Source organism: Corvus cornix, chromosome 3 (genome assembly GCF_000738735.6).
Source record: "Corvus cornix cornix isolate S_Up_H32 chromosome 3, ASM73873v5, whole genome shotgun sequence".
In the NCBI taxonomy this organism is placed as follows: Eukaryota; Metazoa; Chordata; class Aves; order Passeriformes; family Corvidae; genus Corvus; species Corvus cornix.
This window is the reverse complement of record NC_047056.1, coordinates 60,406,493-60,425,640: the sequence shown is the minus strand read 5'-3', so window position 1 is coordinate 60,425,640 and position 19,148 is coordinate 60,406,493. Positions and strand designations below refer to the sequence as shown.

Sequence of the window (19,148 nt, the reverse complement as noted above, 5' to 3'; positions counted from 1 at the left end):
AACAAATTAGATGTTTTTTCCTTTGCTCACTGCTCACTTTTCTGAAGGCATATGAGGAAGGATGGACATTCTTTTAACTTCATAGAAAGGATGTATGAGAATGACAAAAGGTTGTCATTTTAGCCCAGCACATTTATAGGATGATGACATACATTTTCCTCATACAGTCTTGCAAGGGAAAAGAAACAAAATATGTGAGTCTGGCTTTTCCTGTAGCACTCCATGATTTATGTACATGGTTCCAGTGACCTTTTCCTCCTGCAAGGAGGGTCAGTGTCCCTCATGTGTGAGGAGAAGGGTGAGCTGACCCATGTCCTTTCTTCCCCCCACCTCCCCCACTCTTCAAGTCTAGCACAGAGTGCCACCAGCCACAGACTCTCATGAGTACCGTGGCTTCAAACTGCTGCTCACTGTAGCAAATAAAATTCTTCCACTAGTGCCAGAGCAGCAAGTCTGTGTTGCAGTACTGATGGGAAAAGGGTCAAACATTTCAGGAGATTTGATACAACAAATGTGTTACGCAGGATTTTTTGCAGCTTGCAAAGGTAGGCATTCTGACATTAGAAAATGCAAGATTTATAGTTGGTCACACAACAGTAGCATCTGTGCTGTGCACCTGAGTTAAGATACCTCACTGAGTGCTCACAAGCCATTTCTCCACAGGGCTTTTGTCTGATTCTGTGCACAGGTTGAAGGCACATAAATTTCAAAGACTCCGCAAAAATAGTATTTCCAGACTTTAAAGTGTTTGGATTTGCAGGCTTAACTAGCTCTGTCTCAAGGGCTCTTTTTTCCAGTAAATATAAAGAAATGTATAAAACAGGCCTGTGTTTCTGTGCATATATGTATATATACAAAGCACCATGCAGACTGCTGTGAGGAATATTAACTCCATACTGACCAGGCCCTGTAGACATTCATACACATATATTTAAGTAGTAGCCTTGTATTTGGCTCCATTTATACTATATAAAACCGATGTCAGTCACAGGCACCTGCATTTGAGAGTAGAAAATACGGACACAATCTTTTTTATCACTGCTTTTTACTCCTATTTTTGTTTATTTTTTAATCTCAGAGGTGTTATGCTGTAGTTAGCAGTCATTTATTTATACATGTGTTTTTTGTAATGCATAAAAGTAATTTTCCATGCCACATACTTATTGGTGTTTTTTAATCTAAACCTTGCCAAACACATAGTGCTTTGAACCTGAGAAAAGAAGCTGAAGTAGGAATGTCCTTAAGGGAATAAAGATGGAATTAAGGAAAGTTGATTTTTTTAATCCTTCCCTGCAACTTCAGGAGAAGTGGGAGAAAAAGAGGAAGAATTTACATAGATACATGTACACCGTTGTCTTTTAAGCTTTAACTGCTTTACCCCCACTTTCAGAATCATCTTCAGTTGGATTCAAGATTATTTATGTGCATAAGTAGACTATGGCTATGTGATGGTAGTGGGTTTTTCTAATTTTAATTATCAAAGTCTAAACTGATGAGGATACAAAGAATTATTGAGGTCTCCTGCTATTAATAGAAGGAGATTACTAGCAGTGCATTTCACACAAATCATTGGAGTATTCTTTCTGTGAACTGCTTGGTAAGTTTCTGTGAATGCTGTTAAATACAGAACTAACCCCTAAATGAAAGAGGAAAACAAACACGCATTAAGTGAAGTTAAATAGATTAGTAGGACCAAGAGATACAGATTTATGACAATCACACCAGTAGTAAATTAGCAAAGCGTGGGTTAACTTCAGATGTAATCTGGTTTAGGTAAAGTAAGATAACTGCATAAATTATCCAAATACTCTCCAGTTTTGACAACATGGCTGTTAATTGTTACATGTTAAGATACAGTCCTGGCCTTTGTAATTGAGATCTCATAACTGAAAAAAAGCCAATTTTTTTTTGCAAAATTCAGCTGAAAATTAGTCTTCTGTGGTTGCTGAGATATCCTCCATCAAGGAAAAACTTATCTCTTCCTTTGCAGAAAATAAAATAAATTGCTACGTTTATGACAGGTTCTGAAAATAAAATACCTGAATTATTCTAATGACAAGATTTTGATGTCTTGTTGCTATGAGGAGGTAATTTTGAGATATGACTGTGCTACAGGAGTGGGCTAGATTGTGGAAATTTTACTCATGGTCTTGAGTGCTTACATGCACCAAACCACTGGACTATTTATATATATTATTCATCTATGGTCTGCATCGTGAATATTTTCAGAGGATTGAAAAAAATCCTATTTTGTGCAAAATTACAGAAAACTGTTCAATTAGTTCCCATTATTTTTTCCTCCCTGCTCTCAGTTACCCAGTTTTTACAATCTTTGTAATCTTTGCTGAAGATATTTAATAATATTTAGTACATGTTTAGACAGATTTGCTTAGGGTCCAGTTAAAAGCTCTATGTGATATTCTGGAAGCAAGGAAAAGGATGAACTTGAGGCACACAAAGGGACAAGAGTGAAGGCGTAGTGGAACTCTGCATTTCTGTATTAGGATGATACACAAAATCTTTCCGCAACCATGCCATCCAGTACTACTAGAAAACAGAGAGAGTATCTGTGTACATTAAAACTGAATTCAAGATGACTTTGAAATAGTAGGAAAAATTAGTTTGTGCAATGTGCTTTATGTACTTTCTGTTTTCTTAATACTAATTGGAGTTCATCTGAGGTGTGCATGAATAAATTCATTAGCTAGAACTGTGCAATTTTTCTTTTCTTTTTCTTCGCTATCTACAAGCTGCTCTTACTATGAAGTGTGAGCAAATGTAACAGAAAGGGAAAGCAGACCAGAATATAAATAGGAAATAGGCTGTGAGATGAGTAGAAATTTGCTTTTAATACAGACTCATGTTAGGTCAGATTCACTAACCTGTTTTACACTGTGCTCACAGAAAATTGCAGGTGGGCAAGGTGGATAAGAATGTGATACTTTCAAACAATTCTCTTAAAATATAAAAGGTAGAGTACACAACAACATAGTTCCTGTGATAATGAGCAATCTTTTTGTTACCCACATTTACACAGAGATTAGCAATCCATTAATTAAGCAAATTTGACCATGTAGTAGATCAGGGGAAGTTTAAATTGGGGGGGCGGATCTTGTTAGGTAAAGAAATTTATGTCTGTATTACATTCTAAAGGTGTTTTTCTAAACTAAAGAAGTTTTAAAGGTAGAGGGAAAAAAATAATCAGGCTTGCTGGTGATTGAGTACAGCACATGTATACATAATGTGCTGAAACACAAAGTATATCTAACATAGAGGTATAGAGTAGTTTGGGTTTGGGAAGGGACCTTTCAAGGTCACGTAGTCCAACCCCCCTTCCTCTAGAGTGTCACTAAGATTTCTTGCTATGCTTTGTCTCACCTTCAGTGCAGTGACAAGATTTTTTGCCTACTGAAGTCTAATTACTAGCAGAACTGGCAGGATTTCAGCTGGTACTGTGTCTACAATGTTAAAAAAGAGAAGGAGAGAGAAAGAAAAAAGATGCATAAGACACACTTGAGAGAAGATCAAATCTTTTTTGGTGATTAGGGAGGCAACAGAATTAAATATTTCTCATGAGAGGATTATTTAAAGGCCCTAACTGATGATGTCTTTTACCTTAGGTGTGCAGAAGGCTATTTTGGACAACCTCTAATACCAGGGGGATCGTGCCAGCCATGCCAGTGTAATGACAACCTTGACTTCTCTGTTCCTGGCAGCTGTGACAGCTTGTCTGGTGCTTGTCTGATATGTAAGCCAGGTACAACAGGCCAATATTGTGAGAGGTGTGCTGATGGGTATTTTGGCGATGCTCTTCATGCAAGGAACTGTCAACGTAAGTCACGAACTTTTTACAGCTCCTGACAGTATTGATCTATCTATAACTTTGTTCCTGAGAGGAAGACTGTGCCTCTGTATGTGTGAGCAAGAGAATGATACAGCGTACTTACAGCTCTAATAATGACACTGTGCATCTGCATCTGGAAAGGAGGCGTTAAAGTAAATAGAAAGAAAAACTTATTTAAAAAGCTCTAGGTGAAGCAGACATGGAAAAACACTGAGCATTGCATGGGTGCAAAAGGTTATACTAAATGTCAGATCTACAAAAATAAATACAAATAAATGAAAACTATTCACTAAAAAATGCTATAAGCTACCCAGAAAAATCCTGTTCACTTGTGAGATTGAAAGGAGGGAGCGATGTTTCGGTTTCAGGGTCCAGCTCTGGCAGCATTTGTAACCTGTTTCCCACTTATATTACCTCAGTAAGGGTTGGGAGGTGCTGCTGCTTACAGGTCAAAATTCTCCGACCTGCAAATCAGACCCTAAAATCTCCTAAAGCACTAGATGATTTTTCTGAAGTGCTCTGGAGGAAAATACCTGGCACTGCAGCAAGCTACCAATTCTCAGCTGAGTGGTGGCATGTTATTCAAATATCAGCCCCAGCATGTACTTCCCCATAGTGATTGCAAAAAATTATTCAGTGGAGATGAAAGATTTGGTAGGAACAGGAGCTTTTCTTGCTGTAGGAGTCAGTGGCTCTCTCTGAGCCATTGCTGGCACATTTCAGAATGCAGAACAAGTGCTTTTAACTTAAAAAACATTCCTCATGTACCCTTCCTTGCCATTCTGAGAAGTGGAATAAAACAGGTCACAAACCGTCCTGAAAGAGCCGAGCATTTTATTTCACTGTCACAAGGATTTATTCCTGTTTGGTCCTTTATAATAAACACAAGAGTAACTCCACTGAGTGCAAAGGTGTTATAGCAGCATAAAATTGTGCAAGTAAGAGAGCTGGGGTACTGTCTTACTGCTCTGTGTGTAGGAACATGGGGACCATGTCTGCAGTATGTGCTGTGAGCAGAGAAGTCTGAGGCAGTGGCATCCATTTCCAGAATTTGCCCTATTAGTGATTTGCAGTCTAAAAGTGAAAATACTAGGTTGTGTTGGACCTCCTGAGAGTGTGTGGGAGCCAATGAGATGCAGAACATCACCAAGTTTCTCAGCTAAGGGCGATAAACACTGATGTACACAAAGTCATAGATAACCATGAATACAAACACGTGTGTAAGTGCTTTCTGTACCTACTTTACACAATGCCTGAAAAAATTTGGACAATCATATATATTCTCTCCATAAGTTAACAGTTCATGATGAATGATGTAATATAAGTTAGAATGTTAAGTGTGTAAAGTGATTTAAGAAGAAGTGTATTTCAAAAATCATAGCTTCCAGGAGCTTGTCACCATTATTGAGTCATCGAGAGGGCTGCTGCTTTGACCATTTCCACAGCAGTGACAGGTCCATGGGAAAGAGATTTTATGAGGAGCGTTTGCAAAACATACAATCTAAAAAATATATTAAAAATAAATACATGCTTAATGTTGAATTACAAGCTTTGCTTTTTTTGTTAATATCATTGAAAGAAGAGCCCCCTAATGTATTCATATCCTTGTGCTTGCAGTTACCTTGTATTCATCGACTCTCTGCCTTTCATGTGGGTTTTCTTCTCTGCGTATGATTTTTTATTTCCTTTGCAGACTTCTATGAAGTTTGCCCTGCAGCTACAATATCAGAGGGACTGTGCCTTTACTTTGTTGTTTTCAATTTTGTTCCTTATTAAAAAGCCAAATCCAAGAGTATTGCAAAGCATGAATTTGCTTTCAAATTATTGTTTGAAATGGTTTTTACTCTTTCTCAGTACAGTGCTGTTGTGTGCATTAACCATTTCAAATGACAGTACAGCTTTATATCATCATAGCATCTCTGAATTTTTTTGGTGTATCTTAACAAAACCATAAATCTAAAAACAACAAGCAAATGTCCTTATTTGATTTGATTCTAGTAGATTGTTTTTTGGAGTGAAACAGCTCCATGTGCCGAAGCAAATACCTGGAGGTTGAGCTGATGATAATAGAGGTCAGTGTCACGACATGAATTAAAGCAAATATTCAAGTTTGCCTGTGTTTCAGTTTATAGGTACTACTGTTATAGGAGAATAAGTGTGGGGCTTGATCATAAATACAAGCTCATAAATATTTATAGAAATCTAGAGAGAATGAAGGATCTTGACCAGTGTCATTTTGGAAGAAAGTAAGACAAATTTCTCCAACAGGCTGCATTGTATTATAACAACCATTTGGAGGTTTGGACAAGAGCTAATTTTCCCAGTAGAGGTGAATGAATGGGAAAGCTCTAGGTGAGATAAATGCAATTTATCAGATTGAGTAACAGTTTATTAGATTAATATCCCTGACTGTATGTTTCTTCTGTATGTACGTACTGCCAGAGCCAAGAAAAACAATCAAAATCCTGATATTCCAAATTCTCTCTTACCACTGCATTGCACTCAGTCATCTGTGACTGAGTTAAGGCACCATGGAGTGCTACTTGCTTTAACATGTAATATAAATAGGACAAACTCATCTATTCATAAAATCAGTATAAGTTTTCTTTTTGATTCTTGTGTTCTCATATGCCTGATAAGCATAAAAAATTCAAATCAGACTGAGCTTGGGTTTTGAGGTCTGTATAAAAAGATTGGTGAAATATTTTTAATTTGCATGGAGGATTGTAGTTTGTTGAGTCTGAGCTTTGGCATCATCTTTCCCCACTGACCATTTTAATTAGATATATACTCAAAACATACATGTATGTGATACTTATCACCTTGTATGGTTTGGAGTGTCAGCAGTTTTAAAACATGAACATCAGGGTGAAGAGGTCTGTGTACAAGACGAAAGAGGTAAATTATAGGTCTGTTTAGTATTGAAAGCTGAGAGTGAAAGGAAAAGATAAGCAATGTTAATTACAGCAGAAAGGTCTTTTAATTTTCACTTTTTGAAAATATATTGCAAAACAGAAGATCAAAATCTCTGAAGGTGTTACATGACTGGTATGAACAGCAGAACCAGAACATTTTTGTTACTTATTCCAGAATTTTTGCAAACATTTGAGAAACATTCATTTGCCATGAACAGAATCACAAGTCTTAAAGTTGCTTTCATTGAAAGAAGCAACTTTTTCGTAACACCTCAAAAGCAGGGAGAAAAATTGCACACCAATCCTTTTAATTTATAAGTGGAAATTGTAAATTAGCAAGTCCAATGAAGTAATGAAGTAGGTTCTATTGTAGTAATCTATATATAGGAAAAATATAGCTGCCTTGTCTCACATAGCACCTTCTGACATGCAAGTATGCGACTGCCATGTGTTCACTCTTGGGACTCTTAAGTGTTTCTTAAAATGAGGGTGTCAGGTTGAGAAAAAAAACCAACATATGCAGATAGGGCACTGCAGGAAGGCAAAATGCAGACTGGAGCCCAAATTTACAGAATAGATTGATAATTGGTATAGAGATGTGGGTTCATTCCCCTCTGAGGGGGAAAAAAAATGAATGTTTAGGAGCCAGCTCATGCTGATGGAATCAGTGACTGCATGGTTATAGTCCCTGTGACACCAATCACATCCCTGTTCTCTACTGCGAGTGCTAAGGGCTTTTATCCAAATCTCTGCGTGCCAAAAGGATTGAAGAACTCAAAGGTTCTTGGGGTGGTTGAAGAACATAAAGGGAGATAGACATCTTCCCCAAAATTTGTCTTCTCCTAAAACATAAGAATTTAGGAGCCAGAAGCATTGCCGTTTTGCTCAAAAAACAGCATTCTCTTTGCCTTTTTAAATCTATAAAACAGCACTGTGATGAGTTAGACTGGTCAGTTGGGTCCCATTCCCTCTGGGAACTGTGATGCTGTTGCTGAGACAGAAATCCTGGAGAGTCATGGTAGCAGATAATCCTTGGTATGTTTTTCAGTGCAGCCTAGGGCATGAAAGCATTACTGCCCCTGTAGTCAGTCAACCTTATACTGGGTTCTCAGCCTGCCAGCATTTCCTGACATCTACATTAATGGGGAGGGAATTCCAGGACAGCAGAACCATCATGTTAAGTGGTGGGATAGTGATCCTCTACAGGCCAAGTGGAGAGGACCATTCCAGATTTTGTTGACCACCCTCACTGCAATCAAAGTCACTGGCAAAGGACCTGGATTCACTACTCCAGAGTTAAGAAGGCTTCTGCTCCTGAAACAACTGAGAAAACAGAGACTGATACAAACGAAGCTGATGTAGTTATAAATGATTCTTTTCCTGTGCTTTTTATCTACACAGCTGGTAACCCTGACTAAGGTTTGGAACCAAAATATGCATATGATTCTAGTCCAAAGTGTATCCAAAGACATTCATTTGGATAAAGAGCTAACAATTGACATGTAAACCAAAGTGGAAAGATCAGCAAAGTTTGTTTATAATTTTAGAACCAACTCAGATCTTACATTAGATAGCATTCAGAGATAACACACTGAGCTCTGATTATATCTTCCACACTCTGATTTCATGGTTACTAAACTGGCCCTGGATTAAAGAATTGTTCACAGTAGTTGTAATTATAATTCTTGTTTATATATACTATTGTTAGATGTGTACTGCTCTTAGAGTAGATATTTAGAATAGAGTCTCAACAAGGTAGAGGCCTTGTCAAGCCTCTGAAGGGGGGAAATGATGCCTTAGGTTTTAACTTTTGTATTTTTCAAATCCTGGACTGCCTAGTGTGTAACTCTGAAGCTTCTTGTAGCCTGTTAGCTGCTGTTCTCTCATGCTGGTTAGACATACCAAACCCCCTCTAGGTTTGCTTTTCAAGGACACCAGGCCCCAAAATGTGTAAACTAAAAGCCTTTGAGAGGAGGGGCAAACTTGGGGTAATTACATCATTAACTGAAGTTATAATTGGAGAATTAACCCTGATATGCAAATGGATCAAACTTACAAAAGTGTGAAGAACCCATGACCCAGCATCTGTCTTGGGTGTAGTCTTTGGACTGCCCAGGGTGTACCTTTGAAGGCCCTTCAAATAAATACCTACTTTTATTTTCTTATTTTTGTTCAGCCTCTGGTTTTAGGTAGCCACATAAAGTCATCAGAGCAGTAACACTCTCACTGGCTGTAGCTACATCCTGTACACACCCTGGGTAAGGGTCTGTACCATTTTTGTATTTTTCTCTCATCACTACCCTGCCCACTCCAAGTCTCTGGACATGTATTTAGTAATCTGCCCTCAACACCCTGCTTGGATCTGAGAGGAGCATCTAAAACAAGCTGTTAATGAACTTGAGGCAAAATTTCTGACTGCAATAATTTGGAGAAAAATTCCACATTAATATGGGCAGGTTAATGTGTCCATGTATGGGAGCAACACCTCCTGCTTTACCCAGGCCAGGTGTTTCTCAGGGTGGCAAAAGCTGCACTGTAAACATTTGGCTATTAGATTTAGCTTCAGGAGGCACATTAACATCTCCTCCTTCTTCCTCTGCAGCCTGTCACTGTCACATGAATGGCTCCTTCTCGGAGATCTGTGACTCTCGGACGGGCCAGTGCGAGTGTAAAGCCAACGTCATCGGGCGCCGCTGTGACATCTGCAAAGTGAGTGACCAGAAATGGGGTTTCCTTTCAGCTTTCCTCCCTGTTTGTTGTAACTAAATACCATTTGGTTCTGGATAAGCTTTTTTCTGATGTTTGTTTCTCACTTAACATATATAGATTGTTCTTATGTAGAGAAAGGTAAAATGGTTGCTTTTTAAGTGTTTTCTAATGGTTTTCTAGAACAGAACACAAGACATTGCATTTACATGAAATGAATGCATTTTAAGTCTCACTTTAAGTACATTTGTATACATAGTATACAACATAGTATACACTTTATATTTTGAATGCTTGACTTAAAAAAATTAGTTAAAAATATTGCAGCTTTGGGAGCTAATCCCTCTATGAAGAAAGCTGCAAAATGTCTGATAGCATCTGATGTTTATTTTTTTTTTAAAAAGCAGGGTGCTAGTTTAGCTCTGCTGGAATGTTCTGCTTTTATGTTTTTTTTCTTAGGGTTTCTTCTTGTGTTGTCCAAACAATGTATTATTTTTTGGTGAAAGTGTTTTTTGCCTTGACATTGTTTTCCTGTCTCATAAATCACTGCAGAGAAATATTGTTTCATAAACTTTCACAGAGTTGTCTTCAGGCAGCTAAGGAATATGCTATAGCTGGCTGCACGTTTCTCTAGTTCAACATAAGGACTCATGAGTTAGGCCTGTGTCCTCAGAACACCTCCACTTGTGTGTAATTTAAAGCACATAAATAATTCTGCAGAAATCAAAAGGATCATTTTCACCCTTTAAAATTATGTCATTTCTTAAGTGGTTTGCTCACACTCCATTTTCAACGGTATTTAAAGAGTCTGTTCAAAGAAAAACTGCTGGTATCAGTGGAATTTGCAGATTGCATAAGGTACCCAGCAAATATCTCAAGCTCATTAATACAGTACTGGTGGTTAATTGGAATTAATCTTTGTTTACTTCAGTGTTTACTCCTGTCTTTATTCCTGTACTCTTTTATGTGGTGTAGTTTCCTTATCTTCACTTTCTAACAGTGTTTACTTTTCATTCTTAAAGCCCAACTACTTCTGGGCCCCAGAAAAGCTGTTTTGTATACCGTGTGGCTGCAGTGCTTTAGGATCCGTGTCACTGCAGTGTGACACGTTGGGAAGATGTATCTGCAAATCAGGATTCATGGGCAGACGCTGTGAAATCAGCAGACAGGTGCCTAAATTGCAAGAAAATGCAGGAAGCAGTCAGCAGATTCGAGTACCCCCCCGGAGGTGGGGCACCAGCAGTGCCAGTGGGTGCCCACGAGGTGCTTACCGGCCTGCAGTTCTGGTAATGAGAAACTCTGCTTTGCATGGGCTGAAGTCTCCTGTTCGCTTGTGTTTGGAGCTCACACAGATTGCTTGGTTTTTTTAATTTTTAACACCCGTGTTACAGTATAAGAAATTCTCAAGAAACAGACAGGCTCGGAAGACAAGCACCATTTTAGGATGCTTCCCCAGTCCCAAGGGCTTCATCATGCAAGTGGTGGTACCAGCAAGAAGTCACATACCAGAATAAGTCCCAAAACAGCACCATCAACAGCAGAATGCACAAAATGCATGGAAGATGTACATAAATCAATGGAATCGGTGGGATTTTCTTGGACTTTGCAGCATAAGACTTCCTTTTCTAACAATTCAAAAATCAATAGCTTAAGGAGTTTGCAAGAAGGATCAGCCTTAGAGGCAAAGAGTTAAGATCTAATTTTAAAATACTGAACATAACTGGTGTTAAAAGTTCTCATTAGTGAATATGGCCAGTTATCTGAGCCATTTTTAACTCAGTGCAGTGCCAGTTATGTGAATGTAATGCCCAAAATGGCAACTGTTAATTCCTTATCACAGACCAACAAAGCAACTTATTTACTAAAATTAAGTAATTATGATACAACTATTTCTGACAGAGCAGTATTTTAGGAATGTTGTTTGTTCTCCCTGCAACTCAAAACCTCCACACTTACCACACCCTGTTTGAAAAACACCTGGCAGTGTTTTTCATCCTCAACTAGACTCTGGGACCCATGCTGTATTTTTTCATATGGATTTCCTTGGAGAAATTTGTTTTTTCCCATTAAGAATGTATTAGGTTACTGTGTTGCCCACACAGGACACTGATGGAGACACAATATAATGACATACTCAGAAAATTCGCTGTATTTCCTAACTGTAATCTAGGATCTTATCTCTTGTTCAGTAAATGTGATTCTTAGAATTTCTGTGTGTAAACAAACTTTGTTGAGAACTTTAACTTGGAGGTTCATCTTGGGGTTTGCATGACTGATCAAAATGTCTTTGTGTGCAGCCCTCCTCACAGAATTCAACCCAGCATGGTGGTGGTCTTTTCCAACTTAACACAATGTGGAGTGCTAGTATCAGACTTTTTCTGACTGTCACCCTTATAAACAGAATTTATTAGATGCTAGCAAACTTTATATTGAGAACTGACATGCATGCTGTGCATTGGTTACTTCACTGCATTACTCTGAATGTCTGTCCTGAGATTGTGCATATTCACATTTCTGTGTGTTTCTTCCTATGTAAAAGAAATCCTCAGATATAGTCAAGTTGTTTATGGATGCTTGAATTTAATGAAATGAGTTTGACTATCTTTTTCTCTCTGATACACCATGTTTTGTTAGGCAGGTGCATGAAATTTGCAAAACATTTCAATATAGAATTTGGAAATGAAAATCAGTCTAATTCTTTATTACATGTATAGTCAAGCATTTTCTTAGGTTCATATGATTTTCAGGGCAAATTCTGACCACAGATGTGCTCCTGTATTCTGACACCTATCAGCAGATTCTCTGTGTGAGCGCGGAACTTCTGTATTAACTTCAGAGATCAGATTTCAGGAGTTTTCCATGGAAAGCTTCTGAAGTTTCAGGGAATTCACCAATACAAGAGGTTAGGGGTTCCACTGTGGAACAAATCCATATAAACAAGTAGTCATAGAATCATTACATTTGGGAAAGACCTCCAAGTTTTTTGAGTCCAACCTTTGTCTGATCAACCACTTTGTCAACTAGACCATGGCACCAAGTGCCATGTCCTGTCATTTCTTGAACAACTCCACCACTGCCCTGGGCAGCCTGTTCCAATGGCTGACCACCCTTTCAGTGAATAAATTGTTCCCTTTGTCCAACCTGAGCATCCCCTGGCACTGCTTGAGGCTGTGTCCTCTTGTCCTGTTGCTGGTTCCCTGGGAGCAGAGGCTGACCCTCACCTGGCTGCAGCCTCCTTTCAGGCAGTTGTAGGGAGAGAAAGTTCCCCCTGAGCCTCTTCTTCTCCAGGTTAAACACCCCCAGCTCCCTCAGGCACTCCTCATAAGACTTGTGCTCCAGGCCTTTCCCCAGCTCCTCTGCCCTTCTCTGGACACGCTCCAGCCCCTCAATGGTTTTTCTTGTTGTAAGTGGCCCAGAACTGGACACAGCACTAGTGCTTAGTACAGAGGGACAATCACTGCCATGGTCAAAGCCAGCATAGGTCCATTGATTTGAAGATCTACTGATTTATAGTAGATGAAAATCTAACACCTCATGCCTGGATCACAAAGTAGCACATTATAAATTAAATATTTTCCACATTGTTCCATGTATATTCATTAGCAGTGATCTTTTTAATAACTCATTTTTAACATTCTGCTTTTCTAGCAAACTCTCTGATATATTTTATTATTAATGTTCTAATATCAATTTCAAGTGAAGTTATTAATATAATTTGGATTTCAGTATTCTCTGAAAATCATCATGCCTGAAAAAAAAGGTAGAGAAGTACTCCCGTTTTAAAGCACTCTAGTTCAAGATTCAGTTCATATTTTGAATATCAAGTATGGTTTGTTCCAAGGAGCCTCTGATGGTTGGTGCAGTGAAACCCACAAAGTCTTTTGGTTGAAAGCTTTGTGCAGAACTCCATATCACAGTATACAAATGAGTTCTTTGTTTTTTGCACTCCACTAGTGAAGTTAAGGAGGAAATTTATTACTATAGTCTATAGTTGATGACATTTACTCTGGTTCTGTAGAAACTTTCTACTGATCACTGCAAAAAAGAAAGAAAAGGAAGAAAACAGAAGAGAAACAGAGGCCTCATCCAGAGTTTTTATCTTTAAAAAATCCCCATTATTTGTTTGTATTGTACACAAATACATTATCTCTATGTTCTCCTAAAGTTATTCCTATATATCATTCTAAAAAATTGCCCTTGAGTTACTGTATACAGATATTGCCTTTGCTCAGAGGAGATAAAATCTAGTTGTTCAGAGGCTTTCCAGTTGAACTGATCTCCATTCATAGCTAAGAATTTGAATTCACTCTCTTAGCAGCAAGCTCTTCCTGACATAACCTTACAGCCAGAGACAGGGTATGTATATGGTGCTGGCATACATTCCATTCTAAGTGAGAATTGTAGTTAGGGAAACACAGCCTCATAAGAAGTGTGTTACATTGCAGACATACATTATAGCATCAGGTAACATTCTGAAATCTTTATTCTTTCTCAGCAGTGTAGGTCATTTAGTGCCCTTGCTCCAGGGTTTTACCACTACAATTTAATCTGTTAAAAGCAGTATTTCAGTGATGAAGAGGAAAGAGCAACCCTGATCTCCCTACACTCTCAGCGTTTCCTCTTTTCTCCTGGTAATCGTTCCATGTACTAACTGCTCTTCCTCGCTCTGTGGCAGCCTGGAACATTTGGCTTACAGTCTTCCCGAGGCTGTGTTCCCTGCAACTGCAACTCTTTTGGTTCCAAGTCCTTCGACTGCGATGGAGACGGACAGTGCTATTGCCAGCCTGGAGTGACAGGAAAGAAGTGCGACCGCTGTGCACATGGGTTTTACAACTTTGAAGAAGGAGGCTGTACTCGTATGTAAATGTTTTGCACCCAAGCACAGATTGATTGATTTGTTTGTTTGTTTACTTATTTATTCCTAAGATTCTGGTTTGGCTAATTCTGGATTGCCTAACAAATTTTCCTGGCAGTTAGGGTGTTCACAGACAGCATTGTACATCATTCACCTGGTGAGGATGGCGATTGGCAAAAATGAAAGACCCAAGCAATTTCTGCTATTTTATGGGCAGTTTATGGCTAATCTACTACATTTAGAAGGAACAGGAATGTAATTTACTCCAAGTAGCGTCTGCCAAAAGAATTCTATGAAGTTTCTCTAATTTAGTTTAGGGTACCATAGAACTCTGATTAAAATTCTTGCCAAATCACATCAACTTGAAGGGGTGTGAAAGGAAAATGACGACAAAAACACAAGCCTCCTTTGCTTCTAGTTTTATCCCAAACCTTGTCATTGTCCTTATATGGCTGATCCTCTTTCATTACCACAATCCTTTTCTGTACAGTAATATTTAGTTGCTTACTTGTACTTTTTGTGTAAAACAAGATCTTTAAGTAAAACTCTCTGCTATGTCCCTTGTGTAAACACGTGAAAAATCTCCTTTTCTAGTTGCTGAAACTCTAACATTACACATAAATATATCCAGCCACCTCTTTACATTTGTTTTTGTCCTTTTGGAAATTAGGTCAAAGACTGAAATGAATGCTTCCTATCCTTGAAGTAGTACAGACTGCTATATCAAAAAGATCTCAATCAATAAGGTTCTTCACAGGGAAATATCCATCTTTCCTGACAGAACTCTGTTTTTCAAGTCTCACAGACTCATTTAGGTGTGATCACAGGACACATAGATAGTTGTCTAGTGTGACTGACTGCTGGGATGCTAGAATGATGCTATTATTCTTCAGGTATAAAGCATATTCTTTTCAGAAGCAGAAATCACAGTGTCTGGTAATTTGTTCTTCCTCCTTTCCTATCCAGAATGGCAGCAGAAGCAGCAAGCTTAGCTCTCTTCCTTTTCTTACTCCCTTTTTTTTTAGTGGAAGGAGCATCAAGGCCTCGAGACTCACATTTGTGCAGCAAAATTCAATTTTACCTGTAGTGTGGATAAACTTGAAACAGGATGGATTATAGATTATGGTATTGTCTCCCGTGGGAATGAAAGGTTCAAAATCACTTACTGGCTTGAAAAATTCAGATACATTGGCTCCTTGGAAAAGGGAGAGGTTGGTTCCTAGGCTCACTGATGAGAGAGCTTGAAATAAAGTGCAAATGATAGCTGCAGTCCTAAAGCCTTTAGCAATTAAATGAACGGCAAAAAATGCTGTCATTTATGATTAGCGTCTTATTCTAACATTCCACAGGTTAAAAACATGTCACTATTGTGAAACATGAAAAAATGTTGATAACTACAGTTGGGGAAGGAAAATGAGAGGGCTGTTAATGAAATTGCACATTAAAATGTTAACTGCTCTCTTGGCAAACTTTGAAGTGGCAGAGTTTAAGAAACAATGATATAATGGTAGAGTACTGTAGATCCAGGTAACATTTTAAATAGAAATGTATCAGCCTGTGGTCATCAAATGTTTAAAGCAACAGCTGCAGCTATAGATGTTCAGAAAATTCAGATTTTTAGAAGTTTCAAAATTAATAGAACAGATGGAGAGAAATTCTGTTTTCAATGTGCTGGTTTTTCCACACTTATTTTTAGTAGGCTTCTTATGTATTCCTTCAAATGACAAAAAATAAGAATTAAATTATGAATCACAAAGAAAATCAGAAATTTAATAGAAGTATATCAAATCATGCTGGAAAGAAAAGTACAGAAAACTTAATTCCATTGTGACAGTTAAGTATCAAATAAAATATTGGACCTCTTTTATCTAGCATTTATCCAAAAAGAATATAATTTGATTTTTTCTTGTGCAATATAAATCCATAAAGCCAAAGAAAACCCTGAAAGCATTGTCAGTGTTGACATTCTAGCAGCAAAGATACAAAAGAGATTTCTATTTCACTATTGCTTGCAACAATTGTGGTTTTCTCTCTTATTTTGAAAAATAATTATAAAAGTAAAAATGGGAAAAAATATTTCAGTATCTCCTTCCCCTCCATGCATTTTAAGCCAATTTTGTGTAAGGCCTGGAAGCCCATAGAAGAGCTGTCACATCTGAAAGCCTCAGTCTCCCAGTGAGATTTATTCTGAAACTTCTTCAAGCTACAGTGTACGAAAATATTTTAAGTAGCATACAACACATTGTGTGCCTGGCATGATGGAGGCAAAACTTGCTGTCTTCTTTACATCAGTTACCTTATCTTGAAGGCATTGGTGGGGAAAAATAAAGGTCACTTCTTATTTGGGCTATAGATAGGAGTTCTATCTTTGCACATGTTTGTTTTCTAGTTTCAATCTGAATTGAAAAGGCAAAGGCAATGTAAAGGCAAAGAACATAAATGAAGCCTTCAGTAACAAAGTTATGTTGCCCTTTAAACAGCCCGAGGAACAGGTTATCATGCAGAGAGTCACAGTTTGTTGATGATGCTTTTTTTCTGACCTCATGGGTTATGTGCATGGTGGGTGTGAAAACAACCACACACCAGGTTCTGCTGTTTCAGTCACCTGGGTGTCATGAGCCCCATAACTGCTTATCACTTACATACCTTGAATCTGTATTTGCCACCAATTAGTTGTTTACTTAGTAATCCTTTAAGAGCAAAGACCGCTTATGGAAGCACTTCCAAACCTGAAGTATTTTTAATTAGTATAATCTGCAAAGAATACCAGTTTCCCAAGGAGAGGAAATACCAGTTTGTTGATGTCTTCCCAAGGCAGAGGAAAGCTGAAGAAGAAGGAATAGAAAGGGAAAAAGAAACTTAAACACCTCTTTTGCCCTATAAGAAAAGTCTCTTTAGAGCAGCAGAAGTTTCAGAAGGTATTTCTCAGATTGGTATAAGGGGTTAAATAGACTGTGAATTCCCTGCATAGATGGCTTAGAGGCACTCAGGTGGCTTCTTAGAGGAGACAGCATGGGCCCAGAAATTGTATAGCAGCACTCCTGCAGTTATGTCACAAGAGTGCACCATCTCAGAAGTCTCTGCACTTCTTCAGTTGGTGCCTTTATTTTTCCCATTCTGTTCTCATTGTAGCTCCTTCAACCACAGTTAACCTGTGTTCCACTGCTACTGGTTTTAGTTTCTCACGGTTTACCCTACCTTTCCTGCCCCATCATGTCGACAGATAACTGAGAGTTCACTGTACAGCAAAGGAATGATCCTAACCCCATTAGGATCTGCTCTCCAGATGTCATATAAAGGGATAACTTTTGCTCTGCTTTATTTTTTTCTGTCTCCCATGAAGCCTGTGAGTGTTCACGTTTTGGCAATAACTGCGATCCCATCAGTGGCCGCTGTATCTGCCCTCCCAATACTGTTGGAGAGATGTGTGACAAATGTGCACCAAATCACTGGGGCCATAACATTGTCAGTGGCTGCAAGGTGAGTGAATTTTTTATTTTCTCTATGTGCATTACCTCTTTCACAGTAAGTTTATAGCTGGAGCACAGTTTTTGGTTTATAAGTCATGTTTTGTCTCTATATTGCAAGTTTTGGTGTGAGACTGTGGTGTAAATGTTGGCAATCTGTTACTGCACTACAGATCCTCTGTCTCAGGTATGCAGTCTGTAACACAAAACACCCTGTTGATTCTGCTGTGACACAGTCAGTGTCCTGCTTGGGCCGTATTTTATTTTATTTTATTACAGCTGTGTTTAATGCGAATGAGGAGATTACCACAGTGTAGAACGATGTATGTAGATGTATATTTACAGGTAATCAGCAGTGCCTTTGGGAGACAAATTTACTTTGGCCTTAATGGTGACACCACTGGGAATTTGTACTCAAAGTTTGCTTGAGGAAGGCTTCAATTTGTGCATAAAAGACAGCAAGGAGAAAAGAAAAGAAACATCCACCTTAGTTGTAAATTGTACTTTATTCCCATGTTCAAAGAGGAAATAAACTTTATCATTAGCCTTCAAATCCTTCATATTCCAATATTTGACACAGAGTTAAAATATCTGAAGAGAAGGGAGAAGAAATAGGAAAACAATGATACAATGTCAAGGAGGCCATGAAAGCTGTTGTTAATGCCCTGGAGTTGAGGGGCACAGTATTTGGTTGAGGTCAAAAACTGGTGACAGTGGACATTGTGCAAAGTTCAAATGCCTTCTTCCTCCCTGCTGTGCTCATTGATGATAAGGGATTTATAGTACTGCTACAATTACTTCAGAAAACTGTATCTTTTTGGAATATAGTCAAACACCATTAATACTTGTTCTTTAAAGACTGTTAGTCAGGTAGCTCAGGCTGCAAAGAAATTGACAAGAATGATTTCTTTTTTGTATGTATGAAAAACTCCCGTGAAACCTCTGCGGTGCTGCTGTGATATAGACTCTGGGCTTCTGAAACCAGCCTAATGAGGTTGAAGACCTCTGTTTGAGCTCTGGAGTATATTCTCTGATTGTCTTTTATGTGAGCACATTAGTATGACAGTTCCATGGCACCATCTAAATTAATGATGATCTATCAGCCCACATCTCTTTCAGTATGTTGCAGCTAATTTCTGCAAAGTGAGATGTGAATCTCCTGCTTGCAGTCTTTGTAGAAGGTTTCCGAGGCTGTTTTAAGTCTGGGAGAGAGAGCATTGCAGAAAACTGCATAAACCAAACAGAGAATCTGATTGTAATTTAGGTTTTGATATTGCACACCAAGCTATTTCAGAGAATGGTGAACAATTTTCTGTCTAAGCTTTGTGTTCAAATGTATCTTGTAGTATAAAGTTCTTTCT

The 19,148-nt window shown here is 38.4% G+C and overlaps 1 protein-coding gene across 2 annotated transcripts in view; it reads left to right on the top strand.

The window, feature by feature from the left end:
* Positions 1 to 19,148, top strand: part of LAMA2 (laminin subunit alpha 2) — a 345,535-nt gene that overhangs the window by 209,984 nt on the left and 116,403 nt on the right. For both annotated transcript variants that reach the window (XM_039568097.1, XM_039568096.1), the window contains exons 19-22: positions 3,621 to 3,832; positions 9,362 to 9,468; positions 14,141 to 14,321; positions 17,664 to 17,800. In XM_039568097.1, coding sequence (XP_039424031.1) covers positions 3,621 to 3,832; positions 9,362 to 9,468; positions 14,141 to 14,321; positions 17,664 to 17,800 — 637 coding nt within the window. The remainder of the gene's footprint in view (positions 1 to 3,620; positions 3,833 to 9,361; positions 9,469 to 14,140; positions 14,322 to 17,663; positions 17,801 to 19,148) is intronic.